Source organism: Rhamphochromis longiceps, linkage group LG4 (genome assembly GCF_057381845.1).
Source record: "Rhamphochromis longiceps isolate RC_006_pf linkage group LG4, R_longiceps_female_GT1.1, whole genome shotgun sequence".
Classification (NCBI taxonomy): Eukaryota; Metazoa; Chordata; class Actinopteri; order Cichliformes; family Cichlidae; genus Rhamphochromis; species Rhamphochromis longiceps.
The window spans coordinates 19,507,731-19,526,108 of record NC_140560.1 but is presented as its reverse complement, the minus strand read 5'-3'; the positions used below and the strand labels follow the sequence as shown (position 1 = coordinate 19,526,108).

Below are 18,378 nucleotides of genomic sequence, written 5' to 3'. Positions count from 1 at the left end.
TAAAAAAATCCAGTGTGGTTATGTCCAAGAGTTCGTCTTTCACATCAGGCCAGACTAAAAATAACAGGAGCTGCTTGAAAAGAGCACTTTTCACTGATGATACACTGCCCTCCTTTCTTTAGCTCTCTTTCCTTTTATGTCCTCCAGTTCACATAGAGGTCTCATTGTAGCCACACTGCTAACAAAAAACTAAAATAGCAAGTCTTTGTTAAGAACGTGTTTTTCAAATGTCTTAACCTGTTGTGTTAGGTGAGGGTTACAGTGTTAAGATGAGGTAAAAGGCTGTTTCAGCTCTCCAAAATAACCCTTTTTTTGGACTCTTGCACTTTTGTTGTAATCAGCAGTATTTTTTGCTCTGCCTTGTCGGCTGGTTGGTTGGGGGGGACATGACTTGGAAAGCATACTTAATTTTGGGTGTAATTAAAGATGTTACTTTTTTAAGGATCCTTATTTTAGAACTGCAAACACATGTACGGTGTATTGGCAGCAATAAGAGGTAGTTTAAATCACACCTACACATACTTACAAATACAAAATTGAATATGTGAATCCCAAAAGTGAAAATCAAACATTTGGTTCACCAGAGAGATTGACAATGGGAAGACAGAAGCAGAGAGAGGAGGGTGGAAGTCAGTAAGCCTAATGAGAAACAATGGAGAGAGACAACCAAACTGCCTGTCTGCATATAAATCATTTAACACAAAGTGCTGGAGAGACAAACACTCTGGGACGGCCTGCTTGAATGCAACCTGGACTTCAACGCAAACTTGCTTTTGTCACTCAGACAAGCAGTGCACTGAGCAGCTACATGCCGAAAGCTAACATTGCCCTTATCTTAACCAAAACACCAAGTCTTGACCATAAATGGTATGTGGGAACCTTTTTGTTCTCACGACATCCCTAAATGTTGAGTAACATGCACACAATGAAAGCTAATGCCAATCCTTCCCTCTCTTTTCCTTCGTCTTTTTCTTTTACTCTTTTTCTCACTCACTTTGATTAATAGGATGTGATGTTTTGTCATCTCCTCTCACGTTTCACTACCTTTACTTTTCTCATTTGCTCAATTCCTGTCCATCATGCTTTCCTTCTCCTTCTCACAGTCCTACCATCATTGTTCCTCTCATTCCTCCCACTGCTCTTTGCCTAACTGGCTGCTTGAGCCTTTTGCTATGTTAGTCTAAAAATGTTAACGTTTTGACAGCTGCAACTTCATTCTCATTAAGTTTACTTATCTCTTACTGTTCCCGTTCAGCTCATGCACATGTATACCCTTCTTCATACCTTTATGAATCAATCGATATTTTTGGAATATTTATAAAACAGTGGTTTAAACGGGTGTGCTCTGCTGATATTGATCATCTGCAGGGCATGATATATGGTTTTTCATAGAAGTAGGGAACACTGAGTTCTCTGTGAGGTCTCTCTGTCTTTTTCCATTGTCTACTCTTTTCAAGCTGAAGACAACAGATAGCACAGTCATTTTTGGAACAAAATTGTTGTACAAAATACTTAATTTCTTTTTATGAACTGTTCTTTTTGCGGGGTGAAATATTGTGCACCACACATTTTCAGTCACTTAAAACATGGGTGCACAAGTTTGAATTTATTTTGGATTTTCTCTAATCCACAAAGGGTCAAAAGTATATGTACAGGCTCCAATATATGCATATAGTCACTTAAATCTTTTGATAATTGGTACTGAAGTTTCTACGATGTCTTTCAACTTGACAAGGCCAAGGCCTATTAACTTCTCATTAGTGATCATGATTGACTACAACTGGCAGTTTGCTCCTTGGAGCATAAAAGGGATTTGCTTAACAGCACTAACTGGATTGTCCAAAACTCAGATAAATGAAAAAGTTCAAGGAAGTCAGTGACAATCTGTGACACAGAATGGTAGAGTTACACAACTAAACAACTGCAGATTCAAGATCATAAGTTCAAACAATTGGACACAAGTTGTGCCACCACTTTCCTCAATGTCTGTAAGAAGACCCAAACTGTCACAGTCAGATGAGAGAAAATTGTTTAAAGAGCAGCCCAGGAACCACCACGGCTCAAGCTTGTCTGAAACTGGAAACAGCTGAAACACCAGTTTGAAACTCAGAGAAGTGAGTTTTACATTGCCACGGACTGAAAGGGTGCCCACCAAGTAAGAAGCCGCTGCTCCAAGATCAACACCTTGAAGCTCAACTGAGATTTGTAGCTGTCCACGTGGACAGGTCAAATGTCTTCTAGAGAAAATTCTTTAGTCCGCCGAGACAAACATTGAGGCAAAATTACAAAAGTTTGGAGGAATAAAGGCGAAACATTCCTAATCTAAGAATTCTGTACCAAATGGTAGTAACAGCATCATGCTCTGGGACTGCTTTGCTGCCAGTGGTACTAGTGCATTGCATAAAGTGGATAGAATAATGGAGGAAGAGGACTACCTTCAAATTCTTGAACTTCTCTTCAGATCAACAGTTGAAACTTGGACAATAGTGATTGTTTCAAAATGACAATAAGCACAAAAAGACATCAAACTTGGTTTTGGAATGAATAAAGCAGGCTAACATTAAGCATCTGGAATGGACTTCCCAAAGCCCCAACCTCAACTCTATTGAAAATGTATAGACTACATTTAAAAGCTGCCAAGAAACTCATTTAAATGCCAGTTATGCCAAAAAGAAACATCAAATATCCAACCAGAATTATGCCAGGAGCTTGTTGGTGGCTACCAAAGGCTTTTGGTCAAAGTGCAAGTAGCTACAAGACAGTTAACCAAATATCATTGGAGGCGTATGTTTATATTTGAGCCTGTGTGCATAAGTTTGACCTTGTGTGGATTAGAGATAATACATTAGAACTCGTGCAAGCAATTCTTGTTTTTTTTCTTAAAGTTGTTAAAGATCTATGCTGTGCGTCATTCCACACTCAAAAAAGAACAGCTCATAAACTCATCAGAAGATCTAGCTTACCATGCCCTTACTTCAAGTAAGCTAAATGGGGTGACAGATCACAGAGAGTAAATGATGCATGTAAGCTACATTATTTCTCTTATGGTACCAGTGAGTGCTATTTTAATATATTGTCAATGAGCAATTGGAGCAAAATCAAAATCATTGTGTTGTTTAGCAGCTAGCTGTGTGACAGAGATTTGGTTCTTTAAGTGAAATCCCCCAGTGCTAAACACCATCATGTTTTTGATTTAGATTTTTTTTTACCTCTTCGGTCATATTGTATCACTAGCGCTCGGCTTTAAATGTATTAAAAGACACAGACAATTCATAAAAACTACAGCTCACTTGTTAGCTAATGTATCTTATGAGCCTGCAGTTGATGCTAGCTGTTTAAAACACATGCAATGAGCTGAAAATACTATCAGAACGCTTACACCCACTAATGACAATGACAGCCAATAATACATTATTTTTTAAGTAGACAATATTTCTTTCACTGGTGTAGACTGGACTCTCTCTCTCTCTCTCTCTCTCTCTCTCTCTCTCTCTCTCTTTGTGTCACCCACTATGTGCAGAGATGCACCTAGGCCAACTCTGCTGTTCCATCAGTGCCTCACAATTAGTGATACCACTACATTAATAGAGTGCTAAACCTCCCCAGCCCCCCATTAGTTAAGGTACTTCCTTAACTGCTCAATGGGGTCAAGATCTTGTGGCTGTGCTGGTCACTCTGTTATTGCAGCATATCAGCTGATTGCCTCTACTCTAAATACTTTTCGCATAGATTGGTACTGTGCTTCAGTTAATTGTATACGATTCATATTTTGCTGAACAAATCTTCTACTTTACCATTTGAAAAACAAAACCACACTATCTAATTTCAGTTTCATGAAATCCTGTTTTTTTTGTTTGTTTGCCCCCCTCCCCCAATCAAAACAAGAATGAACAGCTGACCAACTATGAATCTGGACAACCATCCTTTATCATAATATTTATCTATGAATGTGAATGAATGATCCTAAGCCTGTTGGTCACAAATCTGTTTGCCTATCCATGTTAACTGTATGCAGATAAAATTGATTCTCTTTTTCTTTCTCTTTTGCTTTTCATCCCCGTCTCCTTTCCCTTCAGATTTTTCTTATTTCCTTTTCTCTCAGCTCTGCGTTCAGGCTCTGCTGAATAATTCAGTCGCAAGTTCGGACGTGTGCGCGTGTGTGTCTCTCTGAGAATGTGTCTATGTCTGCGAGTGTGTGTGTGTATGTGTGGAGGGGCACAGTGACGTGGGGAAGAGCTATTTTTGGGATTTGGATACGTGAATAGAGAGAAAATAGAGAGAGAGAGAGTCTGTGATGGATTGATTTTTTCATGCTCATGTTTTTTGGTCACGTGTAGCAGCTGATACTACACAAACCCTGCTGGAAACCTGCACTCTACCTGCAGGGCGTGCTGGCATACGCTCAAGCTTGCACATTCGCGAGCACGCTTTGGTTGTGAAAAGCAAGTCAGTTCTCACCGTTAAATCAGCAAGTGCCATTCGATACACAAACAAACTTCTCATTAACATAATGGAAAAGAAAAAAAAGGGAAAAAAGAAAAGAAAGTCAAATGTTGCACTTTACATAGAGCGCAGACACACATACACACACAGCACCGTCAGCATCTTGTACGAAGTGACAACTCGGCTGTGTGTGGGTGATGAGGGAGAGGAGGCAGTGGCAGGGGTGAGATGCGGGCACAACATATGCTGTATGGAATAAACACGGAGGGAGAGTGGGCGGCTGTGAGGCCTTTACACACTGAATGATGCTAAGTGAGAGTAAGAGAGGCCAAGCAGGGCTAAACAGGCCTTTGGGTGCTCCCATTCGTTTGGCAAAGCAATCAAAGCTGTGTCAAATGTAAAATGTAAAACCTTTATTTTTGGTGCTGGTTGGACCAGCAGCATGAATTTGCTTTAATTCTGGAGGCATATTGTCTCATGTAAAGAGGCTTTGCAGTTAAGGAGGGAGTGTCACGGAGGAGCAGGGAGGACTCGGCACAGACTGAAATCTCAGAAAAACAGGTTTATTTACACACTCCAGGTGCACTATATACAGGTGAAGGAGAGGGGGGCCAGGGTTCCCAGGGGTGCGGAGAGGGGTCGGGAAAAGCGTCCAGAGTCACCAAACCAAGCACGAGAAATCTGCATACAGAGAACAAGAGTTAGCACGGAACTTTCACGGACAGAGCTCAAAACTGGCTGAGGCTAAAGTAGCACTGACGAGCGTTATTCAATAGTCCAGCGGCGAGGTGCTCTCAGTCACTGCCTTAAGTAGCGGGAGCAAACAAGGTGAGGAGCCACAGGTGATTGCCTACAGGTGGTGGAGGCCGGGAGCTCACAATGAGCTCCGCCCAGGCAGCGAGCAGAGAGAGAGGAGAGAGAGAAAAGACAAAACATAACATGTAGCCACACAGGGCCAGCCGAGCAGGCACGGGGACCATGACAGGGAGATACTGAAGGGATTATTTAAAATTACAAACTAATTTAAAGACCATTTAGTTTTTATTATTGCTGGATAATTCTTTAAAAAAAAAGCAAAACCCCCCAAAAAACTTTAATCCATTCCTGTTTTTTTTGTTGTTTTTTTTACCCAAATCTTCCTAAAAGCAAAACTGAAAGCCCAGATTTGAATTGCTAAAAGAAACATTAACTGCAGTTCATAAGAATCTATTGAAATCGCATAATGGTGGACTAAAATGGAGCACTTCAGCCGTGTCTCTTATCTTTAGGGCAGCTGATTATCAAAATAATTAGATCGGTTTTAACCACACTGCTTAATCCTATTCATTTGACCAAATCAGTGCTTCTGAGAGAAAAGTGATAAGCAAGTGAAGAAATGAGGAAATGATTTGAGCTGTTTTGCCACTGCTGCATAATGGAACAGGACCCAGAGAGAGAGAGAGAGAAGGGGACGGAGGGGAAAGAAGTGAGGGATATAAATAAACTGACAGAGAGAAAAGGGAAGGCTGCTAAGTTACGGTTCAACATCTTCCTGTTTGTCTTCTTGAAAACAACACAAACTCTTTTTGGCACATTTTTGAAAGCCAAATATGTGTTTGCAACACTGGTATTCATAAGTTACTTTGGATGTTTGTCAGCAAGAAAACAAACAACAAATGGTGAATGTAGGATACCTAAAACATGGGCCTCTTTCACATAATGAGAGAAAGAGGCACAGTGCTCATCGTACCCCTCATTTATTCTTTTTTTGTATTTAAGAGTAAAAGTCAAATAAGCCACTATAAACAGTGAAAATATTATGTTTACAAACATTATAAACATTGCATGCTTTATCAGACATAAAATGAATGCCAGAATTCAAAACAAAAAACAGGCCCATGCTATCACACTTCCTTATCTTAATGGGGAGGCTGGCACCTTCCTAAAGGGTAGCAGCTGGTCTGGACTCCACTGGCAGACAAAAATAGCGTAGTGAAGTGACGTCTAGTGTTGGTGTATGTGTGTCCATGCATCATCATGTGTGCTTGAATGTCAGTATGGAAAAGATTAGATCAGTGGAGGGAGGGGCAGAAGTGTTTAGGTATTGTGATAGCAACACTGTGTGTGCTTTCAAATAATTACAATGATCTAATCTGCACATGTGCTCATTTGGCGCCAATTATTTTTCACAGTATTGTATGCCACTGTGCATCTGTGTACGTACAGTACAGTGTGTGTGTGTGTGTGTGTGTGTGTGTGTGTGTGTGTGTGTGTGTGTGTGTGTGTGTGTGTGTGTGTGTTAGTAAGTGTGATTTCTGCCACTAACCTAGTTCCAAAAGGGCATACAGAAACGAAATACTGCAATACTCTCACACCCCTTTGTTATTCTTTTGCTGTATTCCTGTCCTGCACTCTTAGTCTCTGCCCCCAACCCCCCCACCCCCAACCATGTTGTTGTTTCCCTCCCCCTAATATGCCCTGCCTCCTTCTCTCCCTTTTATTCCCCACCACTCACTCCTTTCAATCATGTCTGTGCCCACAGGACAATTTCTTTCTTTCTCTCTCCTTTTTTTTACTCTCCCTCTCTTTCATTTTAACTCTCCATATATTTTCCTCCTCCCTAACATGCTGGCTCTCGATGTCTGTGTCCTCATGCTGACGCAGCATCTCTCTTTCCTTGTCTCTCCCTCTCATTCGATACTGAATGGAGATGGCATGATACAGATAGGGATGACTGATGGGCGTGCTCGGTAAGACAAAGGTGGACTGACGAGGGATAGGAAGACGGTGGGAGAAACTAAGCGAAAAGAAGGGAAAGCAAAAGGGAAGAGGACAAGAAAACAATTTGGGAGATGACTGGAAGCGGGGATAGTCGTATGTGAGCACAGACTTGTGTGAGAGAGGAGGCTTAACAGAGTAAGCTGGAAGGAAATATAGGCAAGGGTTTTACTGAGGAAGAGAGGAGGCAGGAGAAAGCAAACATAAGGCCTCTGTGGAATACTGTGAGTCTCGAGCCACGCCTCATTTCTTTATGGGAAATGGGTGCAGTGATTTATTGAAATCATGTACGAACATATATGGTCATACAGTAGACGACACAAAAATAGAGTTTGTACAATTCTAACAAGCGTGAAAGTCAATATTTGGTATAACCACCTTTATATTGTATTGGCAGTGTGTTTGAGATATTTTCCCGGTGTAATTCCATTCATTTTGACAAGATCTGCAGCACTACTTGTTGGCATGTAGCTCCAAACCATGACAGAGCCTCCACCATGTAGTCGTGGTAGCTGTAGACACTGTTTTACCTCTTTATGGAAGTCCTCTCTAAATGTTAATGATTACTTGCAGCAAAACAATTGTCTCAATATGGCAATTTTTTTCACAGATTCTGTTAAAAACAATGTTATTGAAGATATATAGATGTGTGTGTGTGTGTGTGTGTGTGTATATATATATATATATATATATATATATATATATATATATTATATATATATATAGCAATTTAAATATTTATATATAGCAATTTAAATATTTATATATAGCAATTATATATATATATATATATATATATATATATATATATATATATATATATATATATATATATATATATATATATATATATAGTAATGTAAAGTGTTAAATTAACACTGTCCAAATACGTTAACAGATGGACAGGACTGATGACGTTTTCCTCCAACATTAGCGTTATTATTTTATATTTTGCCCTGGCCACTAGCCGCTGCCGTAATGATAACAGAAGACTAATGTGGCTAATAGATATAAAGGTTCAGGTTCTCTCTCTTTCCCCTTTTCACTCAGCTACATTCATGCACTGTCATGGATTAACACATTTACATGTGTATACATACATTTATATGCATAGCTGGGAGCAAGGAGGCTAATTGAACAGCGCCTTGGGTTTTCTGGTAATGTGTGAAAAGTGGTCAAGCACATGCACACGATCTCAGCACACATAGACACTCACATACATTAAACACATGATGAATGTTCTATAAATAGCTTCTTCGCCCTTTCTGTCTTTTCATTGTTCAGTTTTCCCCTCCCACCCCTGCCATGGGAATGGCTGCTCCCAAAGGAAGCATGAAAGTAGGAAAAAAAGGTGACGAAGAAAGGGAAGGAATAGATTTCGACCATGTGTTTTGTGTATATTTATACACAGTGTGATTTTTCTACTTTAGTTACTTCTTTTGGTCCTCTGATCACTTTTTTTCTTAGTCTGTTTACTTGATTCCTTTAAATGTAATAATTTATCCCATGATTTTAATGAGATAGAGGCACTAACTAGGGAAGACTCGGCCTGTGTGTGCATTTGTGTGTCTGGATGTGTGGGCGTGTTTGTGTGTTAGAGAAAAAAGAACGATTTAGATATATGTAATAAGGTACTCCCTCTCTCTCTCTCCCTATCTCTGGCTCAATTTCTGTACTAGCTGCCGGATGCTACATACTGAGAGCCAAATGGTGATGCCACAATAAGCCTCAGTCAGTGCCCAGGCATGTTATCATCAGTGATGGGAATAACGGCGTTACAAGTAACGGCGTTACTAACTAATCTAACTGATTACTATTTCTATAGTTACAACGCCGATACCGTTACTAACAAGAAAATGCAGTGCGGTCGCGTTACTATTTTTCAACAAACAGACGGCTGAAGCTGTGTTCAGCTTACTGCATCTTATATCAGTTGCATGGAAATAGCTGTAAGTAATCTGGGCGCTACAGCTTTAAGCAGCTGCGCGTGCTCCCGCGGGCGGCAATCACTTTCTGACCGACGATCACTTTTTGGTACAACAGCTGGAGCTAAGGGGGCAAAACAATCGCATGAGTGCTTCTGTTTGACTCAGGAACACTAAAGTAGTCGTGGTAAGCCAATCACATGACCACTTTAAGATGACAAAGCAACAAGGTGATATATACCAGTGTTTAAATTGTGTTGATAGGCCACGTAAAACCAGAGTCATGATAAACAATATATGCTGAGTTTTTTCCTCAATAGTTTCGTCACGTTTACTGTCTAAGGACAGCGCTAGCAAGCACTCTCTGCTTATGACCCCCAAAAAACAAACAAAAAAACGCCCTTTCGTGTTGGTGGAAAAATGTACCTTGTCGACCAATCAAAAAAAGGTATGGCAACGTGACTTTTGGTTGTTTAGGAAGAGGGGGAAGTTTTAGGAGTGACTAGGAGTGACAGGCGGCAAGAAAGAGAGAGAGAGAGAAAGAAAAAGAGAGAGAGCCAGCTTTGAGATGTGAGCGATTTGTGACATTTAGCATGTTTGGAGTGTGTAGTTAATGTGTTGTCTTGTGTAGTTAGTGTGTAGTGTTGTGGATAGTTTGGTGTTGTGTGTCAGAACAATGAGGCGACTGCTGTCTCCAGGTAAAAAACAAACAAACAGGAGTGATACACCTGCTGCTGTCAGGCCTGCAGGGATCAGGCTGTGATGTTCTCCTTTATAGTGGACAGAAATTATTTTTTTGGAGTGGCACAAATAATTTGTGTGGCATCTTATTGAATGCAGAACAGCTGATTGTTGTGTAAATAGTTTGAAATGGTAATAAAAACCATTTAAAGGTAAAAGGTAAATGGCTGCAAATAACTTGTTGTTTGTGGAACTTGTGCTTATGATTTTCAAATTGACAATTTAATTTGCATTTAAAGTTATGAAATATGATTCAATAAACAATAAACAAGTAATGTAATAGTTACTTTCCAAGTAATTAAATACTTTTAGTATCTTTTAACTCAGTTACTTTTTTGAAGAAGTAATTAGGAACTATAATTAATTACTTTTTCAAAGTAACTTGCCCAGCACTGGTTATCACACACTTACACAAAAAGACACAGGCTATATTAAAGTGTATCTTTGTTTTGCTTGTCCGTGTGGGTGGTGTGTTATCAGAAAATATACTTAGCAGAACATATTTAACTGACTCATAATGATGGCTTGTGGGTGTGTGTGTGTATTTGTGTGGGTAAATAGTGGCAGAGAGAAGCCAGACTGTGGTCCATTTGAGATAGAGTTGCTATATTTTCTTTTCACACTTGCTTACACTCAGTGAATTCAAACTGCATATATATTTGACCTTCCTTTTGACCTTTCATGTTAGGGTAGGGATGTTTTCTATATTATCCCTTAATTTGCCCTGACGTTTTTAGCAGGCCAGGTAAATTAGCTCAGTACGTTATAAGTGAATCTGTCCAACAAGGCAGTGCTGCAATTTTTTACTTTTCTGTTGGTGCTGCTCTGTTCTTGCCACAATGGCAAGATGATAATAGCAACTCCTGACCTAGTATGTGTAAATTTGCACATTATTTGTAACACTTTTAAATAACTATCCAACTATCCAACTGTGCTCTGTTGGATTAAGGCAGTGGTTCCCAAACTTTTTTTTGCTAGGCCCCCCTTTGTTTTACACTTTGGGAACCTCTGGATTAAGGTGTGGTGACTATGGAGTACGTATGAACTGATTGTCTTGTTCAAGCAACCAGTTTGAGTTGATCTGAGCTTTTATCTTGTTTAAATGATGCTCACTTGGGCATTTCAGTAAGGGCTTCAGCTGCATCACTCCCGTGTGACAGGGTGATGAGATATTTGTGTTAACAAGCAATTAATGTGGTGGTTTGTGGTTCAATTAAAAAAGATTTGTTCCTTCACTGAACTTCCTCACTCCATTTGAGTGGATGATTCTAGCCACCATCATTGCCAACTGCATTGTCTTGGCTCTGGAACAACATTTGCCTGATGGGGACAAGACGCCGCTCTCAGAACGCCTGGTAAGCTGAATAACCAAGACAAAATTGCATGTGTTATACATGTACATGCAATTAAATTCAGGTGATAGTTGTATATTTGTGAGATAATTTTTTATTTTATTTTTTAAAATTTATTTGGCACATGAGACTATTTGCAAAAATACTTCTGAAACTCATTCGCCAACTGCCAGCTAACTTACTTTGTCTTTCTGTGCCTTTCAAACCATCATAACCTTTCCTGCTTTTCCTCTCTCCTGTCTTTCCACTCCTCCTTTGCTTGTTTTCTCTTGTGCTCCCCAGGATGATACAGAGCCGTATTTCATAGGAATCTTCTGTTTTGAGTCGGGAATAAAGATCCTGGCGCTTGGTTTTGCCTTCCACAAGAACTCTTACCTGAGAAACGGATGGAACGTGATGGACTTTGTCGTAGTGCTCACAGGGTGAGTATTAAGCAAATGTATATGAGCCAAGCACAGACACATACATACATAATACAGTATGTAACCTTTAGTCAGATCTAAATGTGTGCCTGACTAAACTCAAACATAACAAAGGATTTTCCAACAGCATGTCAAAATCTGTCATGTGTTTTAGTATGTTTGTATGCATGTATGTGTGCAAGTGTCCTTTTCCTGCTCCTTTGACCTAATGACAGGCCCCATTCTGGGCAAGGCAGCAGTCAGATCACAGAGCAGAACTGCAGGCAGCCAGCAGCCTGGGTAGTGAACAAATGTCACCACAATATAGACAGCGACAGAAGGGGTGGGGAGCACAGGGGGAAGCAGCACTAGAGAGAAGGCAAGAAAAAATGCAGGTGCCGCTACCTCAATAGAAAGAGAGACACAGTAGGAATGAATGGAAAGAGACAATGTAAGAAAGGGGAATGAGTAAATGAGATATTTGATTTGAACATTCAACGAGAAGGTGAAGACGAGGGCAAAGGGAAGCGATGGAATGCAACCTGAAACCTGTCACAGAAACGGTGTCAACAAGGCCGAGTTCAGACATGATGGGATTAAAATGATGGATTTACTATTGCCTTCACTTATTAGATTATATCTCACATGAAAAGACCAGAGACATCAGATAATAGGTTTGATTGACAGAAATGAAAGACAGAGAAGAGAAGCGGATGATGGCGTCTACACACATTCAAATGGGTTTACATTTTACATTCTTGCTCATTTGTCTGTGCTAGATTCTGTTTTCCCGACGCATCCATCTGTTAATCCATCATTTAAGCTGACTGTCAAATGTCATTCCTGCTATCCTTCGTGTTTCTTTAAAGACACAGTAAGCCTCTTTTATGTATCTACCACTGCTACACACCTGTGTGACGCTGCAGGCTGATGTGACACAGATGAATGCGATGCATGAGTGATGCATTAACAAACGACAGTGTTTGCATGTCTCACTGTTGATGTTGAACTGAAGCGCAAATTACCTGCAAAACATAAAAACTGCAAGAAAGCTAAAAAAAAAAAAAAAGTAAACTGGTTGATAATTTATTTTTGAAATCTATTTAAAAGTTGTTTCTTAACAACTTTGCAAATTCTAGCAGCAATACAATCATGTCGCTGTTTGGGAGTGGTGGCACAGATTATCATGTTGAGGGGATTATGTCCACTTGTGTGTGCATGGGGTGAATGGTGGGGACTTCATGGGGTAGACGAAGCAACCGGTGAATCCAGTGATTGCTCCTTTCTGCCCAAATGTCTCTGTCTTGCACAAGGACACCACACATGCACTGAGCAGACACCCAGTGCAGCAGTATGTCCTTATGCTTTAATAAGAGCAATCACGAAGACAAGTTCCTCTCAGCATGGTGCGATAGAGCAACTGAAACAGAGAAGAGAGGTGAGAAGACAAGTGTCAGCATGACAGCAGGAAGTAGTGAAATGCCGAGAGGATAAGGAGGTACAACAGAAGGAAACAAGAATGTCCTTAAAGCTGATCTTTGATTTCTTTTGCCAATTTTTTCTATTTTACCACTCGATCTGTTGGTAGATTATTCTCAAGTGAATTGTCATTGGGGGAAGACAAGATTAGAAAGGAGTGTATCAGGGGATAGCTCAGGTTGAGCAGTTTGAAGAGAAAGTTAGAGAGGTAAATCTGGACATGTGCAGTGGAGGGATCGTGGATATACCAGACAAAGGATGTTGACAATAAAGATGCCAGGCAGGAGGAAAAGAGGAATATCAGAGGAAGACTTATGCAGACGGTTGGTGTAAGAGAAAAGGATGCAAGGGTTAGGATGAGATGGAAGCAGATGATCTACTATGCTGACCCTCTAAAGGGAGCGGCCAAAAGAAGAAGTGTTATCTGATGACCTCAGGGCAATCACTGTTAAATGGCACACATTGGAAAAAAAAAGCTAGATTTGTTTGAATGGATTATGTATGCACTATTTTATCAGCATATATTAGCCTTGTTGACTACCCTTTCTAAACATAATGGCCTTCATTAATGACATCTATTTTATCCAAGTGGTTTTGTGGCCCTATTTGGAATTTAGTGTCATAAACATGTAGGATTTTATTCAACAATAGCTTGACAAAGAGTTGCAAGACTTCAAGATGGTTATTTATTTGCAATGATTTTTTGTTGACTTCTCAGAAAAGGGGTCAATAAATAACAGCAACAACAAAACAAACAAATTAAAAAAACATCAGCATTAACGAGTGGAGTTTCACAGCGAGTCCATCACTAACAGATGACTGACAAGTGCATCATAAGCAGTCTTGTTCTAGACCTGACAAATCACCCATGAAAATCCAATGGCAATGATGCTGTGCTGAGTGTCTGATACATTATGAGCTACTGTTTTGCAGGTTCAGGTGTGAAGTTAGGGCAACACAGGGGTCAGCACTGTCACCTTACAACAATAATGATTTGATACAAAGGTGGTGGTTTTGTCGAAGCCTTTCTGAGTGCAGTTTGCACTTTTTTCTTGTGTCTGTGCAGGTTTTCTTTGCATACTCTGGGCTGTAGCTGTGGATTTAATTAAAAATGGTGAAAACCTTGTCATTGATTGACAGCTCTGCTTCTCCCCAGTGTCATCTGGGTGTCACCAGCTCCACCCCATCTGCTGCTAAGTAAATTGATGGATGGGTGGATGGATGGATGGAGGCGTGAAATGATCAGATTCAGGGATTATTTCTCGAAGAAACAACCACATTGGTGTATAGCCTAAACAGCAGCCATCACGCTGTAACCCTCCCTGTCAACCAGCTGTGGTATATAGCAATATTTACCGAGCAGCACATAGTGTACACACATAGTACATTCCCATGATGCATTGAGGACGCTGCCTGCAGTCAATACATTTTGCACACATGTGGCGCACTCGTTCTTTGTTGTGCTTTCTATGAATGGCCAGTGTGTTTTTAGCAGTCCAGCTCTTTGAAGATGAAAGGCTACTTGGCCTTTCTATCAACCTTTGGTGGAAACCTTTGATAACACAGTGACCACATGGGCGCGCGCACACACACACACGGCCAGACATTTCCACTTCAAACATTCTTTTCCATGTCCTGCTCGCCCTCCCTGCACTTGCTGGCGCTCTCTTCAAACACATACAAAGACAAACACACAAATAGCACTTAACATGTCTGAATACATCACCGAGATTAGCTATTTACTCTACGGTCTTGTTCCAAGTCGTCTCATTTGTGGGTGTTGACCTGTGTGTTGTAGTTAATTGTCAGAGTGGCTTGACAGTGAAAATAAGCTGGTTGGATTTGTTTGTTTCTTTGTTTGTTTTTCTACACCCACTATTGATTATTAGCCTAGTTACATTTAATTTACAGCTGTTCTTGCATTGCATCCTCTTCTTTCTTTTGCTTTCCTGTACCCGTGTTAGGACTTTTTGATTAGATTCAACAGCTAAAAAGAAGCATAAAAAATGAATGACGCTAGAACTACTATTTCAGTCATTTGTAATAGATGTTATGGTTCTTTCGTAAATGTCAAGAATTCATAGCCTCCTCCCTGCAACTCTTCCATAGACTCCAATATTATAAATGCTCCCAAAATTCGTCTGAAAATCAGAAGTACAGGCTGTCTTTACACTGTCACCACATCCATATAATAAACTCCACAGGCATGAAAACTGAGAATTTTTTAGACTGGACATTGCTGGCGCTTACGGTGAAAGAATTTTGTCAATACGACTTGTAGTTTTTTCTTGGGAAGCATTTGTTTCGGGGTCACTTTCTGTTTATTTAAAGCAGCAGACGAGAGGCATGTGTCTGTGTGTGTGTGGTGCCACTGGGTGCAGTCTCTATAGCAACCAGGCTCACACCTGTCTGCTTAACGAGCTCTGTCTGCCACTCTGCCAAGATTCATCTTAAACACTTCTCTTTCAACTGCTGCTGTGGTCCACAGTGTTTGCTCTACAGCCATCATTTGACCCTTAAAACGTAGCCATCGTTGTTCTCTTTCCAACAGTGTGTCTTTCAAAGCTCAGAGATGTAAACATTTTGAACTGTGTGAATCCAAGTAGATGGATAACATTCTAACCAACCCATATAAATACACTGTATTTTTAGTCAGGAGTTTGTCTCAACAGCAGGAAAGACCCCACTTGTTAAATCTTTCCTGTCATCGCATTTTGACAACAGGAACATAAAGAACACACTGTTGTGTAGAACAATTCCTTGGGATCATTGCAGTTCAAAACTGATTTTGACAGGACTTAGGGTCTTCGATTTAGAAGCAGTTTTTCAGATTTGACAGGGTTTTGCACACTGTAATAAGCATATCAGTAGTCAACTGGATTGAGCAATCTGGTTGTCCCATTAAATTCAAGCTTATTGTTCATTGGTGGATTTGTCTTCTACACACAGGTGGTTCAGATCTGGGCATTTGAAGTCAGATGATGACCTATCTTTAGTGGACTTTCCCACATTTTAATCATTCAGTGATTTAAATAATATGAGGTTTCATTATTCATTCAGATGTTTTATGACTCTGAATTTTCTTTTGTCATAACTCAGGTTTTCCTAATTTACATTTTAATCATGTTAAGCAATTTTTCAACTTTTTATGTGTGAACGTCAGCTTTCAACAGTTCTGCACTTTTGTTTTCAGGTGAAAAATTCTGTATTTTTCAGCTCATTCAACATTTTTAACTTAACATTCAGCAATTATTTCATTTCAGCTCAAAACATTCAGCTATCAACATCCACACTGCAGTTTCTTCAGAAAATGCATTTTCTAGTTTTCATTGTGAGCTTCCTGAGCAGAATTGTGTAATACTCCACACAGAAGGGACCGAGCTGGCCAGAAACCTCCATGCTCTAAGGTGACTGTGCTACCCACTGCAAAACTGCACCATCCCTAAGGAGTATGCCTTCCTGTTTAAAATGTGTTTTGAAGTTATTGCAATTTCCTGCAGCTTTAACATTCAGATAATTAAATACTGTCTAGGGCGGTCTAGAGGTACTACCTCCCCATTTAAAAAAAAAAAAGTGTCTAGAATTGTGCTTACCAGACTAATGCAAAGCTGTATGTGATGCTTTATTCCCACAGTTTACAATTTATTAAAGGGAATTTCATTATAAAAGAAGAAATGAATGCAATGAAAATGTATGTGCAGTCTAAGCAGAACTGTCAAAATCTGCTCAAATGTCCCTCTCCACTGTCACTGCCACCAGCTCTTTGAGGAACGAGGGGCATACCAATGTGCTTCCAAGCCAGTTGAGAAAAATGTTCTTTCCCGTGTGTCTTGGGTCTACCCTGGGGTCTTTTCCCTGTTGAACATGCCCAGAATAACTCACCTAAGAGGCATCTAAGAGGCATTCTATTCAAATGCTAAACCCACCACAACTGGCTCCTTTCTTGTGTAGGACAGTGCTGTACTTTAAGCCCCTTTTGAGTGACTGCGCTACTCACCCTATCTCTGAGGATCAAGCATTTTGTGTGTATCTGCAATCCTTTTCTCCACATTGCCATAGGTTAGAATAGAAACCCAGATCAGCCAGTAAATTATCAGCTTGGTCTGGCTTTGGTCTCTTTTCCCTACAATGGATCTCCCGGTCCACCTGCAGGAGGAGACGTGGGCTCTTGTGAATTCTGGGAGAAATTCTGAGTGTCAGCTGATCGTCGAGGTCTGATTGCTGGCTCAAGAGACACTTAATATTTTATTGATGTTATAAAAACATTAAAGAGCATACTGGTGCATTTAATGCAAAATATTTGAATCATAGTCACAGATGCAACCAAGGAGACAAGGACAGATAACAGGAGAGCTTGGAGCAGAGATGGTGAGATTCAGTCAGTGATGTGGACAGAGATATTTAGCTGGATTTTAGCTGAAGTCAGCAGGAAGCTGCAGAGGGAGATAGCAGGGATAAATGTTGTTTGTATAATGCGTTGGTTTCTCATCAGAAGTGGAGAGATGAGGTTTTTGTTATAGCGATGTTGCTTCATCTGATTCCCCTTAACCATTTGCTCTCCTTTTACTTAAATGCAGGTGTGTGTGCATTCTGTGTGTGAATTTAAAGATGTACAGTAGAGAGCATCTGTTCCTGGCAGGGAAGAAATTGTTTTCCATTGATTATTCCAAATGACCCAGTTTCCATTGTGCACACTTGAATAAAATTATTTTCTCTCAGTATGTTTAAGCTTCAACCAACACCCATTTGCTGTGCAGATGCGTGCATCCGTGTGCACGGGTGTTTTTGCATGTATCGGTGTGCAAATGTGCAGCCCTGCATGTAAGCTGCAAAACTTTTACATTAAATAGAAAAGAAGACAAAAAAAACAAAACAAAACAAAAAAACAATCAATCTAGCTCCTCCCTTGGCCCTGTTACCAAGGTGATACAGAGATTCTATCAATGAGCCAAGGTCCCTGTTGCCATGGAAACACTTATGAATGAGAAAGGACCCGGTAACCGTGGAGACAGTGTGAATGAGGAACTGCCTCATCAGTTTGACACTATTTGTGATGGCAGATGAAATCACCGTCATGTTATTACCATCATCGTTGTTACTATCGCCATCACAGTCATCAACATCATCATAGTTCATTATCGTTATTGTCCAGTCATCAGCGTTGTTAATGTTTTTTACTGTAATCATAGTCACATCACAGAAATATATAAAATAATTGGATTTGTAATCACAGGTTGTTTTTTTGGCAAAGAGTTTCTGTACTGCGGTTCCAAAAATACT

At 40.1% G+C, this 18,378-nt stretch overlaps 1 protein-coding gene across 4 annotated transcripts in view; it reads left to right on the top strand.

Annotated features, from left to right (window-relative positions):
- cacna1aa (calcium channel, voltage-dependent, P/Q type, alpha 1A subunit, a) overlaps positions 1-18,378 on the top strand; it is an 89,247-nt gene that overhangs the window by 7,762 nt on the left and 63,107 nt on the right. For all 4 annotated transcript variants that reach the window (XM_085403640.1, XM_085403639.1, XM_085403638.1 and 1 more), the window contains exons 2-3: positions 11,116-11,221; positions 11,501-11,640. In XM_085403640.1, coding sequence (XP_085259766.1) covers positions 11,116-11,221; positions 11,501-11,640 — 246 coding nt within the window. The remainder of the gene's footprint in view (positions 1-11,115; positions 11,222-11,500; positions 11,641-18,378) is intronic.